Consider the following 14,799-nt stretch of genomic DNA (forward strand, 5'->3'; position numbering starts at 1 on the left):
GACAGTGCCTCTAGCGGCCGGGGCGGTGGCGGGGGCTCCGATGACGATCCTTGACCACTTGCCCACCCCTGACCACCTCCACCGCCTCCTCGAGCCCTACACCAAGGACCAGCTCATCGGCTTTCTCCTTGACACCGCCGCTGCCAACCCTGACCTCCTCGCTCGATCCATGTCGTCGCTGACCATGATGTCTCCCATCGCAAGATCTTCGTCCACGGCCTCGACCGGGACGCCACACGCGAGACCTACCTCCAAGTCTTCGATCCCTACAGACCCATCGAGGACTGCAACATTGTCGTTGGCAAGGTCACGGGCCGTGCCAAAGGCTATGGCTTCATTCTCTTCCGCTCCTGTGCCGGCGCCATTGTTGCCCTTGTTGTTGACCCGAACTTGGCCCAGATCCAAACCAGACCCAAATTTTTTAGGTCGGGTCTGGGTTATATATAGACTCGAACCAACTCGAATGACCCATTGGGTCAAAAATTATAGCCATGGACTCGACCTGACCCGATCTTCAAATGGATTGGATTTGGATACAAAATTAGGATCCGAACAAGAAACCGAATTGGGTCAGGGTTACCCAAGATCCAACCCAACCTGACCCATTTGCACCCCTATCTATATATGTATGATATATGAATGATTCAGATAAGTAAGAAGTAAGAACATTTTTATAATGGTTTCTGTATTAAATCATATTTTGATCATGTATGCTTGTGATTGATAGTATGATGGATGCATATATGAGCATAACTTACATTTACATAATCGGACTAATAGATATGGTGCTCTGGACTAACCATGTTATATTGATTGCCTCATCACGGGCGAAAAACGTGACTGGGGTTAGTCTAAAATCGGAATAAAAAGAAATTAATGTGCGAATGTGAACTTGATTGAATGAGCAAGGACTTTGGGCTTATCTTGTTACTATCGATTGCCTCATCACTGGCTAAAAATGTGATACCATTGATTGCTTCGTCACAGGCTGGATATATGATACTATCAATTGCTCCATCACAGGCTAGAAATATGATACTATCGATTGTCTTGTCACAATCTAGAAATGTGATACTATTGATTACTCCATTACATGCTGGAAATGTGATACTATTGATTGCCCCATCACAAGTAAGAAATGTGATACTAATGATTGCTTTGTCATAGGCTAAAAATGTGATACTATTGATTGCCCCATCACATGCTAGAAATGTGATACTATTGATTGCCTCATCACGGGCTAGAAACGTGACTAGAATTTAGCCCAAAGTTGAAAATATAATTGATCTGGATCAAGTTATAAAGAAATGGAACGAAAAGTATTGAAAACACTAATGACGATTTATGAGATATCATATGCTATACTACTCTTGAATGACTAAATTTCTGTTGATATTTGATGTACATACTTATACTGATTATTCGAGTATTATTGATAGTCGGTTTGTAATTTTGTGATATGTGGAACAATTTCTTGGGATTTTTAAACTTATATTATTATTATGTTGGTGTGGATGTATGGAGATTCTTACTGAGCTGCAAAGCTTATAACTCCTTTGTTTTTCTCTTTTTGAGAGTTGCAGGTTGCATATTACATAACTATATATTGTTGGATCACGAGTGAAAGGATAATTAAGTAGAGTATCGCTGATACTGGTTAGTTAATCAAATTTTGTAATTGATCCAACTTTGTTGTTTGTTACGAATTAAGATCATTATTGTTTAATAATATTAAGGTTGTAATATATTTTTAGAATTTGCATATTCTCTAGGGCTTTACTTTAGGGAGTGTGCGGTTGTGTCGCGTGCTAAACCCGAGAGTTAGGTTCGGAGCGTGACAAGTTGGGACGACGGCATGGCGACTGTGCCATTAACAAGTGGGGATCTTATCTTGTAGCCGTGCTTATGGAAGTGCAAGGATGCTGACGGTAAAAGCAAAAGAATAAAAGAAAGTCTGCTCAATTGTTCAAGGTGAGTATTCTATATCTCTTCTCCTTTCCAGAGCAAAGACATTGACTACTAATTCGAAATGTTTCCATATCTTCGCTTCGTTGGCGAGTGTGGTGATGATTGTGATGCTTGAGTTATTTCATTGATGGGGTTAACCTTGGCCAAGTTCCATCCATTGATGTCAAAAATATGAAAGAAGCATGATCTTAAAGAAAAAAGAAAAAAAAAGAAAAAAAAGAAATTCATTCACTGTGACGGTCTGGATTCAAATCTCCTAATGAAGACATGTCATATCTCGTTTGCAAGGACCCGAATGCTTATGGAAATCGACGATGTCCCGTCTCTAAAATCGAACCATCCAACTATGAATTACTCATATCGACACCAAAGAGGGTCCAGTCCAGTCTTTGAAGTTGCATCGTCTGAAATAGCCTGTTATGATGAGATAGTCGATGCCTTAAAATCGCTGCCACGCTTGCAAGTTTGGCAACGGACAATTCAAGTAATGGTTGGGTGAGGACAAGTGGAGCGGATATTTAATTTCATATCAGCCATGGGCTGCTGAGTATATTCCAAATATTTATACAGAATCAATCAAAGAATCAGAATAATATTTTTTATTTTTTAAATAAAATTTTGAGTTATTACAAATGATATCAGAACGAATTCAACATATGCTCCACATGGACTAGTGCATACTGCAGTATGGATCTATTAGGGCAGACTCTGAACTTTTTGTCTGAAGAGGATGCTAGCACTTAAATGAAGGAAGTATGCAAGAATTTATGTGGGCATATATGTAGTCCTATATCAGCTATACACCGGATAGATCTTAGTACATATATAGATAATTAGTGGTTTTACCACTAATGATATCTTATAAACACACTAAACACACTTGTTCAAGACAAGCTCAAAAGTATCTAAAGTCGAGTCTGGGTTACGTATAAGGCTGCAAATGGGTTGGGTTGACCTATGACCCGACCCGCTTAGACCCAACCCAACCCGCTTAACCTGACCCGACCTATTTTGGAGGACCCGTGAAGCTGGGTCGGGTCCTAAAATTGGACTCGTTTCATTTTTCTGGTCGGGTCTGAATTTAATAAATTCAGACCCGATCCGACACGACTCATTTAAAATTTGGATAATTTTAGATTTTCAATCCTATGATCCGACCCAACTTGATCCGAATCTGTAAAATTATTTGGGCCTGCAGGCTGCAACTCGCGGGGATGCAAACACAGTTCCGAAGCCATGAATTGGTTGACCCGAATCAAACCCGACCCGACCTATATTCAAATTTTTTGGGTTGTGTCCGGGTTACACATAGACTTGACCCGATCCGAATGACCCGTTGGGTCAAAAATTGTAGCGGTAGACCCGATCCAACCCAATCTTTAATCGGGTCGGGTCTGGATCTAAAATTAGGACCCAAACCAAAAATCAGATTGGGTCAGGGTCACTCATGACTCGACTCGATCCGACCGGACCCATTTACACCTCTAGTTACGTATGATACTTTAGGTTAGTCTTCCGTGTAGGGTTATTGTCTTGGATTTCAATTCTAAGCTAGATTTCAACATCTAAGATGCTCCAGTAATTAACTTAAGAGATGTATCTAAGAAGTTCACCCTGCTGGTATATATGCATCCTCGTTCCTGGCATCTTCTGCCATATAAAGAATCACAGCGAAGGTGCAAGACAGCAGAGCGATTTTTTGGGGCAATTTTTCCGAGTCACCATGCATAGCATTTTCCAAACTATCCCAGATATGGATGAAGCAATGGAAGACTTAGGACTTGTTTGATTCGACTGCCATTAAGCACGCCGATAAATACACCAACGCACCTGTTACCTAGTGCGCACGCGATGGATTTCAATACTTGGTTGGTCCTGATACTGCACCAATTGACCCGTCACAATCCTTTTTTTTTTGTTATCAAATGTGAGTGTAAACAGCTCTTATCCCCCTTTATTTACGTTTCCCTGGCCATATCTTGACCACACCAAGGTGAGAGATATCAAGCTATCTAGAGTCTTTCCGGACTTTAAATATAACTAGCCTACCACCTTACAACAAACTAGCTTGGATTAATATTTTCTGCTAAGAATTAAGATCCTCTGCAGACTGCAGTGCATATTTGTGCACCAAAAAAAAACTGTACAGTCTTGAATATCTGCCATGTCATCCCATCTGGAAGATGGATGGTTGTGGCTTATTCTCATGATGGACCATATTTGGCATCCAACTAATATTCTCTATCTTGAGATGAGCAACAACCAAGTATCTTCAAGATGGATGATATGGTGGCTATTGAAGCTATATAGTGTTCTACGTTGCAAAATAGGCGCCATAGAGGATATGGACTCTAAATTAACTTACCGTAATAAGCCAGTACATATAACATGTTTTCCAATAATTTTTGTTTTCTTCCAAAAGAATATGTGTAGTTCAAAAATCCCTTGGTGCTTACTATTTTTTTTTTTTTTTGCCGTTGCTTCTCAATTTTCATAGTCTTCAACTGTTTTTGAAAGCAATGAAAAAATTATAGGGCTCGTTTAGTTCGAGGAAAGCATTTTTCCTCCTAGGAATATGATTCCTAGGAAGCAGATTTCTAGGAAGAGAATACCTAAGAAAGTACTTTTGGCATGTTTGGATGAGCATTGAAAAGTGACAGATTTCCAAAGTACTTATGTTTGGTTGACCATCCACTTTTCTGAAAAAGTTATGTATAATTTCTATTATATCCTTAATAAAAATTAGGTCTTTAATGCTTCTTTAATGTTGAAGGGCCTTTTTGGGAAAAAATAAAAATGGAGTAATTTCCGCCTCATGGAAAAGTCTTTCTCATGAAATGTGAGAATCATATTTCCATGGGAATACAACTTTTCCGTCTCTCTCATTTGAAAACTCTAATCAAATAAGAGGCTTCTCATTACTTTTTCGTTGACCATACTTTCCTCATTCTTTTTCCGCGAACCAAATGAGCCCATAGTGTTACCTGAACTCAACGCGCCCAACAACTGCAACTATGGATTGGTTGGTTTTAGCAAAAAAAAAATGAAAAGCAATTGGCGAGGATGCACTCAAACTTCACGGGCTTGGTCGGTACTGCCTCAACTATCCCATTCAAAACTGTGTTATATATGGTTGTGGCGATGTCGTCACCGGCGACGGATGACATCAGCCGCCGATCAAGCGGCAGACAAGTTCCAGCATACGGTGCATCACCATCATACTACAGCAAAAATAGGTTTTTCCGACTATTACCTGTTGACGCAAGATAGAAGCGCCGGCAATTTGGTCACTGCGCTAAAATTTACCAACGCTTCTTAGTAGCATCAGAAGGAATCCGGATTAGACGACGCTTATAAGCGTCGTCATAGATCAAGCTTTGGCCTCCAACAACGCTTTAAGCATTGTCAAAGCCCAAAGCTAGTCCTAGCATCGATGCTTATAAGCATCGTCGGAGACTAAAGCTAGGCCTAGCATCGACGACGCTTACATGGTGCAGAAACGACGACGCTTATAAGCATTATTGGACACCACAATTTCCCCACCTCCCATCCCTAAATCTCCAACTCGTCGGACACCAGAAAACCCATTGTCCCTAAATCCCCAACCCCAGACGCCATCATCCACAAAATTCCTATTTCTTCCCCGCGCGACCAAGCCTCTTCGTCAAGCTCCGCCTCTGCCCGTCCGTGGAGGTCTCCTTCTCCTCCTCCTCCTCTCCTTCTCTGGCGCTTCCCACTTCCTCCTTCTCCTCCTCCCCCTTGTTATCCTAGATACCCAAATATAATTGATAAATCAATAATTCAATATTTCTAATATTCATAAACAGTAAATAAGAAGAATAAACTAGCAAATTATTTACTTGACAATAAAGTAATAAAATGAAGAAATGAAAGAAGATGGCATGTGGATCAAAGCATGCTGACGCGTTGTCCTAAGAAAGTTTATGCCCCCCCACGCATGGGTTCGCTGGCACAGATCTCCTAGAGATACGACGACCTAGTACAGAACTACGTCTTCCCCACCAGAACACCTCCAGAAAAGAAAGAAGAGCACGTTCACGCTTGCAGATAGCTCAAAAGAAACTCAGAAAAATAATTGAAATTATGAGGAGAAGTGAATAAGAACAAGAGGAAGAAGAGAAATTTTTCGTCACTTTGAAATGATCCCTAGAGCCCTTTATATAGGCTCGTGGGCTGCCCCCCCCCCCAAAAAAAAACAGGCGCGTCAAAAGAAGCAAACGCAGGCCAAAAGAAGCAAAATCTGGCTGAAAGAAGAAAGGAGCTCGTTGACGCGGCCCAATTGCGTGAACGCACGCGATTGCGTGCGGACTGGAGAAGTGGCAAGCATCCAAGCCCAAACAAGGGGTCAAAGAAGGAAGGAACGTGTGCAGAATCCATGGAAGAGTCCGCAGACTCTTTCATATAGGCCAGGCGAGCAGAAGCATGGGCGGCCAAGATGCAACAGGCCGTCGGATCAAAGGAGCATAAGAAGACATGTCATCAATCCGCGTGAGCCAGCAAATTCAGCACATGGCCGCAAAATATCTAACATAGTGTGGATCCCCTTGCGGTTGATTAGGAAGATTAATTGAATTTCAAATTGTTGCCGCACATGGACATTAAGCATGTGTAAAGGGCGCAGGAAGGCGAGAAATCGGAAAAAGAAACGCGAAGATTAAATGTGGCGCAGTTTTCAAAATAAGATTTAAAATATTTAATTTAATTCAACACCCCTCTCCTCTCCTGTGGAGCCACATCCTGGTCTCGACGCTCGCCTTCCTCCGGATCACGCCCAAAGGTGTCGTCGAGGTCCATGAGATGCTCTATGAGACGGCATCCCACCTCACTCGCGGCGGCGAGACTAGTATCTTCAGCCCCATGCACACGATCCTCTCCCAAAAGCCTCCCATTGCCGCCAACCACCAAGAATCTTCTACTTCTTAGTCCCACTCCACCTGGTTAGAGAGGTCGACCTTAGATCTTTTCTTTTTGTATTATTCATTTTCTAATTTATTATTTTTTTTGTTAACTTCTAGGGTTATCTACCTTGTGCTATTAGAAGAAGAAGAATCAGAAAAAAAACTTGTAATGGAAAAAGAAATTGAAAATTGGGCTTTTTCTTCCTTTAAATTAGGTTTGTTAAATTTATTTTCGACAGAAGTTAGAATGTCTGTTAGTCTTTTTCTCCAGATTTTGGATGAACTGGCCGGCACTTCTTTTTCAGTTCGATTTGAATGACAAGAATGCCCTTTTTTTCGTTTAAATTATTGCTTATGATCCGATGGTACTGTTTCATGATCTTAATTGTTCTCCGAATCAGATGGTGGAGGATGAGAGTATATATATATATATATATATATATATATATATATAGCATGAAACGAGAAAGATCTTGTGGGCGGAAGGGATGGTGAGTTGTCGTGGGTGTCGGCTTGTGTTGGATTTGAGTGGATGGTTAAATAATTTTTTAAAATATTTTTTTTAAAAAATAACTCTAATAATACTTTAAAGCGTCATTAGAACAGATATTGCTGAGATTGGAATGGCCGGCGCTTTTGAGCATCAGCAAAGGCCAACACTTATAAGCGTCCGCATAGCGTCTGTTGTATAAAAAGCACCGGCAAATAAAATTTATATGTTAAAATTGCCGACGCTTTAGAAAATGTCGACAATAAAAATATCGATGCTTATAAGCATCAATATATACATTAAAAAAAAAAAATTCTCCTTCTTTCTTGTAGTGCCACCGGCAATAGCAGAATGGTGGAGTGTGGCAAAAGGCAGGACAGTAGGGTGGCGGACCGCATGGATTCTACAAGACATACTGTGACATGCTGGGAGTGTGTCATGGAGACAACTTGGGCCGCCTACAGCCAGTGGCCTTTTAATCAAAGATTCATAGTAAAGCCTGTAATAATACAATAGTAACACAAAAAAACAGCCAACAAAATCAAAAGAATTTAAGGAAGTATGTTTATGGCATAAGATGAGTGGAGATGATGTTTATGGAGTTCAAGTAGAGATTATCCTTGCTCTCTTCCCTTTTTTTTATTTATTTTTCCTTTATTCTTCCTTTTGAGGATGGTCGTGACTGATTTTGATCGACTTAACCTTCACAAAGTATGTAAACTAAGAAGAGCAAAGGAGCCTTTTTTTTCCCCCCTTCCAATCCCTTAATTGAAATTGCTCCGGAGTTCAGTGAAGCATGATGGAGGATTTATATCTCACCATTTATTACTTCATGGGATCCAATTTCAATTTGTTCAGGGCTCTTGCAATATAGTTAGTGGATTTTGTTATTTATACAAGTATCTTTTTTTTCTGTTAAAGTTATGAGATATTCCTAAATTGTTCCGGAAGCAATGTTTGTGGCCAAGTGGCCAGAAAACCGGACTCATTTTGAAATTCTATCGTAAATAAACTGGGCCCGTTTCCTGGACTGGCCTCCAAGCTTTTTCCGGGCTAGATTTCCATCATCTGTTCGAGTTCATGACGGTGTATGATGGGTTCATATACACAACATCATGCAACAAGTTAAATATTTCATCCATCAGTAGTAATATTAAGATATCATTTTTGAGAATAATATTTTAGCCAAAATCATAAATATATTTGCACATAACGTGCCTTTTCTTGGGTGCAAGCAATGGCTTATTTATGCTACGCTGTCCCAATAAAATGGAATGAATCCATGTGAACCAAAACCAAATGGTTGTATCTTATGTATATGTAGATATATACATACATATATATTGACATTGGAAATGGTAGTGTTTTTCTTGTTTTCTATAATTCATATGGAGACGGTACACACATATATACATATATACATACATACAGATAGATAGATAGATGGATAGATGGATAGATAGATATTGATATTGGGAATGGTAACGTTTCCCCTTTTTTTATAAATATATTTCATATGGGGAGAGTGGAAGGAATGTGGGCGACTTTGACTTACGGATTATGCGTGGCTTACCACTTCTGTGAAGTGAACTTCATGTCTACTAAGCCAGTGACAAGTTCCACTTAAAAATTTTATTTTTTTATGCATTGGCACCAGATAACTACTTCTGGATTCAGCAAAGTCATGGTCGACTTATCCTTGAACATGGAATTCTGTAATATAATCATGCGTTTGTGACTTTTCCTTTTGGATTTTGGACTTACCTTACTTAATAGGGCAACATAGGGCGGCTAATGCATAACATCGACTTGATTTAGTGACGACAGAAGAACACCTCTTAAAGGACTAGCCTAACCCGGGATGAAACACCTTCTTTTCCGCCTTTCGATAAGTAAAAGTACATTAGTAGGGGCAAAACAATAGCCGGCACTTTTTTTTTTTTGTTAGGCAAAAAAATGAAAACAAAATCTGATCAAGAAGGATGCTCGTTGTCAAATGTTGATCGAGAATCCCTTGCCAATACCTCAAGAAGATGGGCAATGGGTCCACATCCAGTATCTGTATCAACAAAAGCAAGTTCTTTTCAATTTATTTAAGATGTTCGCCAATATTGCATGAGCTCATATTAGCCTTTTGTTGTCACACACGCATATACATATATTAGTCTTTTGGGTCACAATCAAATACACCTTCTTTTTTTTTTGAATTGGATGATAAATATTCCTTGTATACCAAAATATATATGACTTAGAAACCACCATCTATGCATAAAGTAGACATTTTTTTGTATTACTTGAATTGTCCGAATTTTGATCACTTCATGCATGCACTAGAGGACTCCAAATCATATGATTTTTTATATGTAAATAGTTTAAAGGTATTAAATCATTCTAATAGCTCGAATCATCAATATAGGCCATTTATCATTCAATTAAAAATTGTGTAACTTTATAGTGTGTGTCTATACATATACATACATACACACATATATACATACATGCATATACATACATACATACATACATATATATGTACATATATGTATATATGCATATACATATGCATGCACACATACGCGTGTTTGTGTGTGCATGCAGGCGCATGTGCACGCCAGTATGTTCATCCTACCTCAACTAATTAAATCCATAGTTCCTTTGTATTCCTTTTTTTTTCAATGGTTTAATACTTCAAAGATCTTACTCAATGCTCCACAATCTGGCCATTATCCTTTTGACCGTATAAAACTGCCCCTTATTTAGATTTTTGAAGCTCAAGGTTTAAGGAACTGATAAGAATCAACGTGGCAATACTACATGCACCTACGTTTGAGCAAATGAACATACCTCTTCACCAAGGAAATTTGGATCGTAATTTACATTTCTTTTAATTTGATAAATAATTATAACATTACACATGCAAATTGATCCATTGCAGCTACAATAAATGCAAATTAACTTAATAATATACATTTCTATTCACAAATTTAACATCAATAAAGTCAAACCTCAACTCCTTCCACCTCTCCTCCTCTACATCCAAGACCATCTCTTTGGCTAACACCTTCTATGAAAACTTGTCGATATAAATATATCTCAAAATTCAGAAATTAAGCACATTGGCATAGGAAGGAGACCATGGATCAAACCATGGACTCCTAAGCTGACTCCAGAAAGGGTCCTGCATCCACTCTAAACTATTGTACATCGGAACCTTAAGCTTAGGCAAATTCACCAATTGAGTCGACTTGGCCACCACCTCTTTCTGTACCTCCTCCTCTTTAGCCTCTTTGACGCATCCATCATCATCCACTGTCGTCAATTTTTGCAAGCTCTCTTGATCCGATGGTGACTCTATGGTCGACCTAGAATTCGGTGACGACATTGCCGCTCTTTGCTCTAGCTCCTTTAGTGATGTTGCTTTTCGGTAGACCTTGCACAACACTATATCCTCCTGAAATTTTTTTTAATAGTGTAAATTTTATAACTTTGCTAGCTAATGGATGAAAAAGAAAAATCAGGACATGTTAGGCTATTTGATGGTGATCAGATGGTGGATGTGATACCTTGGGAGGGGTGGTAGGGTCGGGGAGGCGGTACTCGTTCATGACCCAGTCGGTCTTGGAGCCACGTGGGGCTCGGCCCTCATAGTAGACCAGGGTCTTCTTGAGGCCAATAAGCCGCTTCGGGTCCGCCGCACTGCGAATCGGTCGGTCTGAACCGGTGGCCTTCCAAAACCCATGCTCTGTCGTTCGATTTGGCCGACCGCCATTGGATTGCTTCCGATCCCTTGGCACAAAGAAGTACCACTCTCTTTCTCCTATCTTCGCCAGCCCTGCCTCAATAATATTATTACATTAACATATACATAATGAAACATTTCTTTTGATTAAATGCGAAAAAGAGGAAAGGTGATGGAGTTTTTGATGTCCTATGTGGTGATTCTTAGAAATTTGCCAATTATAGAAGTTTATCCAGGATGCGGATTCCTTTATAGATACATGCATGTGGAATTCCCCATTCATCATGCATCACAAACGCCATGGAGTGCTTCCAATAGCTCCATGGAGGTAAAATTCTATGGATTGAAGCTTCGTTGTCAAATTTTAATGCAGCAATTGACAAGCGCTAACACTGGATTCTTGGAACGGCTTAATCTCACGTTATATTCACCTAATCCTAGTGAATCCAACGGCAGTACTTCCCGAGAACTGCTCTACATGAGATCGATACATGCAATTCATGAGACTTGTGCAGTCCACTGAATGCCCCACATGGCATGCATCGCAAAGCACATACGTTCGTATAAAGAAGATGAAAAGTTTCCATGGCCATAATTTTGCTTTGATATGATATATAGAAAATTTTCAGCTCCTATCATTTCAACCAATATAAATTTGCAAATTCTGATATCTTGACCGAAAAATATAAAGATATCAGCCAATATTTTTTCATTCATTAATTCTTTTATTTTCTAAACTATTTTTTATTAAAAAAATCAAAATCAATGTTTAAAAATAGCTACTATATAATCTCGGCTTCGCCATGTTCATGAGATTAACCTCGAACTCTTTGCGAGCCCTTGACGAGTTCAGGCTGTGAGAAGCCATTTTAGGGAGAGAGAGAGAGAAAGAGAGAGAGCATACCAGGTAGTTCCCAAGGGTCATGGCGGTAGAGATTGAGGGTGCCAATGATGTCAACCTGGAGCTTCTTCCCCAGGACTGCTCTTCTAAGATAGAAGTCCAGAAGCTCCTCCTCCGTAGGATGGAATCTGAAGCCCGGAAGTTCCATGCTGCTACTCTCTCTTCCTTGTATGGTTATAGAGAGGTTGGGAGATAATTTATTGGCTCAGGCTTAGAGCTCCTCTATGGACTCCTCTCTTGTGGCCAAGAAAGGGGAAGGCGTACAAGCGCTTATAAAGATAGCCCAGTCCTTGGAAAATCCGGCGAGGAGCAGCAGCCAGGGAAGCAGCGGGCGGGCCCACAACACCGTAAGGCTTGACTTTTACCAGCTCAGATAATGCCAACCGGAATGACGTTTTTGGATTTATTAGTCCTAATTATTCATGGCTTAGTTAGCTTAGGGTTTCTTAATCTAATTCTTTATGTGAAAGCACGCATTCCAGGGTTTACCAGGTTAATGCTCCTCTCCTCGGGATTCGTGCAGCTGGTCCTTAGGACTTGTCCCCTGTAGAATTTAAGTGACGTAGAAAACGGGCTCGGAACACGGAGGAACCTTCCGAATATATTTAGGAACCTTCTTCTCTTTATTCTTTCTTTCTTCTTCTCCATCTTCCTCTCTTCTTCTTCTTTTTTTTTTTTTTTTTTTTTTTTTTTTTTTTTTTATTATTATTATTATTATTATTATTATTATTATTATTATTATTATTATTTACTACAACGACTGCTCACTAAATCAAAAGCCACAATCTGACATAACTATGAAAAAGATTGTCCAAAAGATCCCTTCAAAATGCTGTGCTATATTGGAGGCGGCTCAATCAGTAGTTCTATTTGCCGTCCGATATACATGTTCAGCACTTTTTTTGATCATCTTAGTAGAAGCATATCGGGTACATCAAGTATGTAAACATTTAGAATTTTAAATTTGAGCCTAAAAATATTTTTCACATGCATAAATATACACTCAAGCACACACTGTTTGTTAAAATCATCAACTGCCTTTCTTGCAAATCAACTACGAACTATTGGTTTAAAAAGCGAAAAAAAAATAATATTATTTTTTTTCTCTTTTTAAATACCATGAGGGTGGCATCACTAGAGTTCAAAACCAGGATATCTTTCAAATAAAAAAAAAATGCCAACTAGTTGAGTTAAAGCAGGCGAAAATTACCACCTAGTTTTGATCTTGAGATCGCCAACAAGTTGAGTCATGTCTAGCTGGCTCTGAATATTAATTAATTCATCATGCTGATAAATTACCATTTAATCTACAAGTCTTTCTCAAGAGCCCACTGATCAAATGCCTAAGCTTTCCGGCTGACGACCACCACTTAAATATTAAAACTGATGATTAAGATCAAAGTTTGGTGAAAATGTAGTCCTCATATTTTAGTTAGGTGAAAATATAGCCTTGGATTCATGAAAAAAGCGATATGTTGGCTCAAGACTTGGAAAGGAAGAAATAATTGGACAAATAGGACAAACATGAGCCAAATTATAGCTAATTTATGGAAATTATAAGCAGACATTTCGGACAAGCAAGCGTGGAAGTTTTGTTCATTTAATGTGTCATCTAGAGCTTACCAAGTCAAGATGACCGTATTTTCGCATAGCTCCAAACTTGCCCTCGACTTTCTTATATAGAGTTGCATGACTTATGTATTATTATTATTATTATTTATTATTATTATTATTGTTGTTGTTGTTGTTATCGTTATTATAATTATTGTTATTTGTATTGTTATAATTATTGTTATTGTTATTGTTATTGTTATTGTTATTATTATTATTATTATTGTTATTATTATTATTATTATTGCTGAGACGAATGAATCGTATATATTTAGTATGAGTACATCTTAAAAAAATCAACAAACAAAATATTCCAAAATGATGATGGCAAGGCTGCCGGCCGTCCATAATATTTCAGAGTGGTGATCGGCTACGTAGGAAGTAATTCAATTAGAAGCTCTACTTGTATTACGGTAAATTTGATTTGCCTCAAAAATAGTGTACTTTTTGGCATATTAATTGTCAGATATCCAGAAGTAGAGGATGCACTTATCCTTTTCGCTAGCAGTGCTGAACCAGTCATAAGCCATGGCCGTGATGCGGTTTCCACCTGTCTGCGTGCCAACCCTGTCTTAGAACTATTGATTTTAGACGACACTTTTCTTTTGGTGCACCAGAATATCCTGAATAAATTTATTCTACCTTCTAAGTAATCTGCCATTAAGAATTTAAAGCTCTTAAGGCCGTCACCAACGAAGAAGTTTGTCGCTTAGCAGGGTGATTAGTTCTCACGAATTCCACGGCTATTCTTTCAGCTGCATCAATATTTTCTACTTATCTAGAATGCTGAGTGTAAATCCAAGATAAGGAAAGAAACAACAACATAAAGAGCTTGTCTACAGGAAGTGAAACTAGAGTAAAACTTATAGCTAGGTCTAGGACAAAACTTATTTACCATGCTAGCTAGGAAACCGCAGGCTGCAATCCAATTTGCATTGAGGACTCTTTTGGTTCGCGAAAAGAGAAGAAAGAAAAATATGATCAATAAAAAAAATAAAAAAAATGCCTCATTTAGAGTCAGAGGAGAGAGATAGAAAAATAATTTTTATAAAAATAAATTTTAAAAAAAAAATCTTATGTGAGACATAGAAAGATCCAATTTTTATGGACTGAAAATTGAGATAATTTTTTTTCTTTCAAAAATACCCTGAAGCTTTTAGATAGAATGTAA

At 38.8% G+C, this 14,799-nt stretch overlaps 1 protein-coding gene across 1 annotated transcript; it reads right to left on the reverse strand.

The window, feature by feature from the left end:
- Window positions 1–10,016: 10,016 nt before the first annotated feature.
- LOC120106006 (NAC domain-containing protein 22-like) lies at window positions 10,017–12,208 on the reverse strand. The gene is made up of 3 exons (XM_039118831.3): window positions 12,021–12,208; window positions 10,941–11,209; window positions 10,017–10,828 (listed from the first exon to the last, which is right to left on the reverse strand). Exons 1-3 carry the CDS (start codon window positions 12,163–12,165, stop codon window positions 10,478–10,480), a joined length of 765 nt encoding a protein of 254 aa, XP_038974759.2. The 5' UTR covers window positions 12,166–12,208; the 3' UTR covers window positions 10,017–10,477.
- Window positions 12,209–14,799: the final 2,591 nt, after the last annotated feature.

This window comes from Phoenix dactylifera, chromosome 10 (assembly GCF_051530095.1).
Source record: "Phoenix dactylifera cultivar Ajwa chromosome 10, Ajwa_hap1_PhDact_Kaust_v1.1, whole genome shotgun sequence".
Classification (NCBI taxonomy): Eukaryota; Viridiplantae; Streptophyta; class Magnoliopsida; order Arecales; family Arecaceae; genus Phoenix; species Phoenix dactylifera.

Bases quoted from the DNA above. Each gene is read 5' to 3' on its own strand.
- LOC120106006 (XM_039118831.3), bottom strand. From the start codon at position 12,165: ATGGAACTTCCGGGCTTCAGATTCCATCCTACGGAGGAGGAGCTTCTG. The intron at 11,210-12,020 runs GTATGCTCTCTC...TTATTGAGGCAG, and splicing joins TGACCCTTGGGAACTACCTG to GGCTGGCGAAGATAGGAGAA. The intron at 10,829-10,940 runs GTATCACATCCA...AAAAAATTTCAG, and splicing joins ACCCTACCACCCCTCCCAAG to GAGGATATAGTGTTGTGCAA.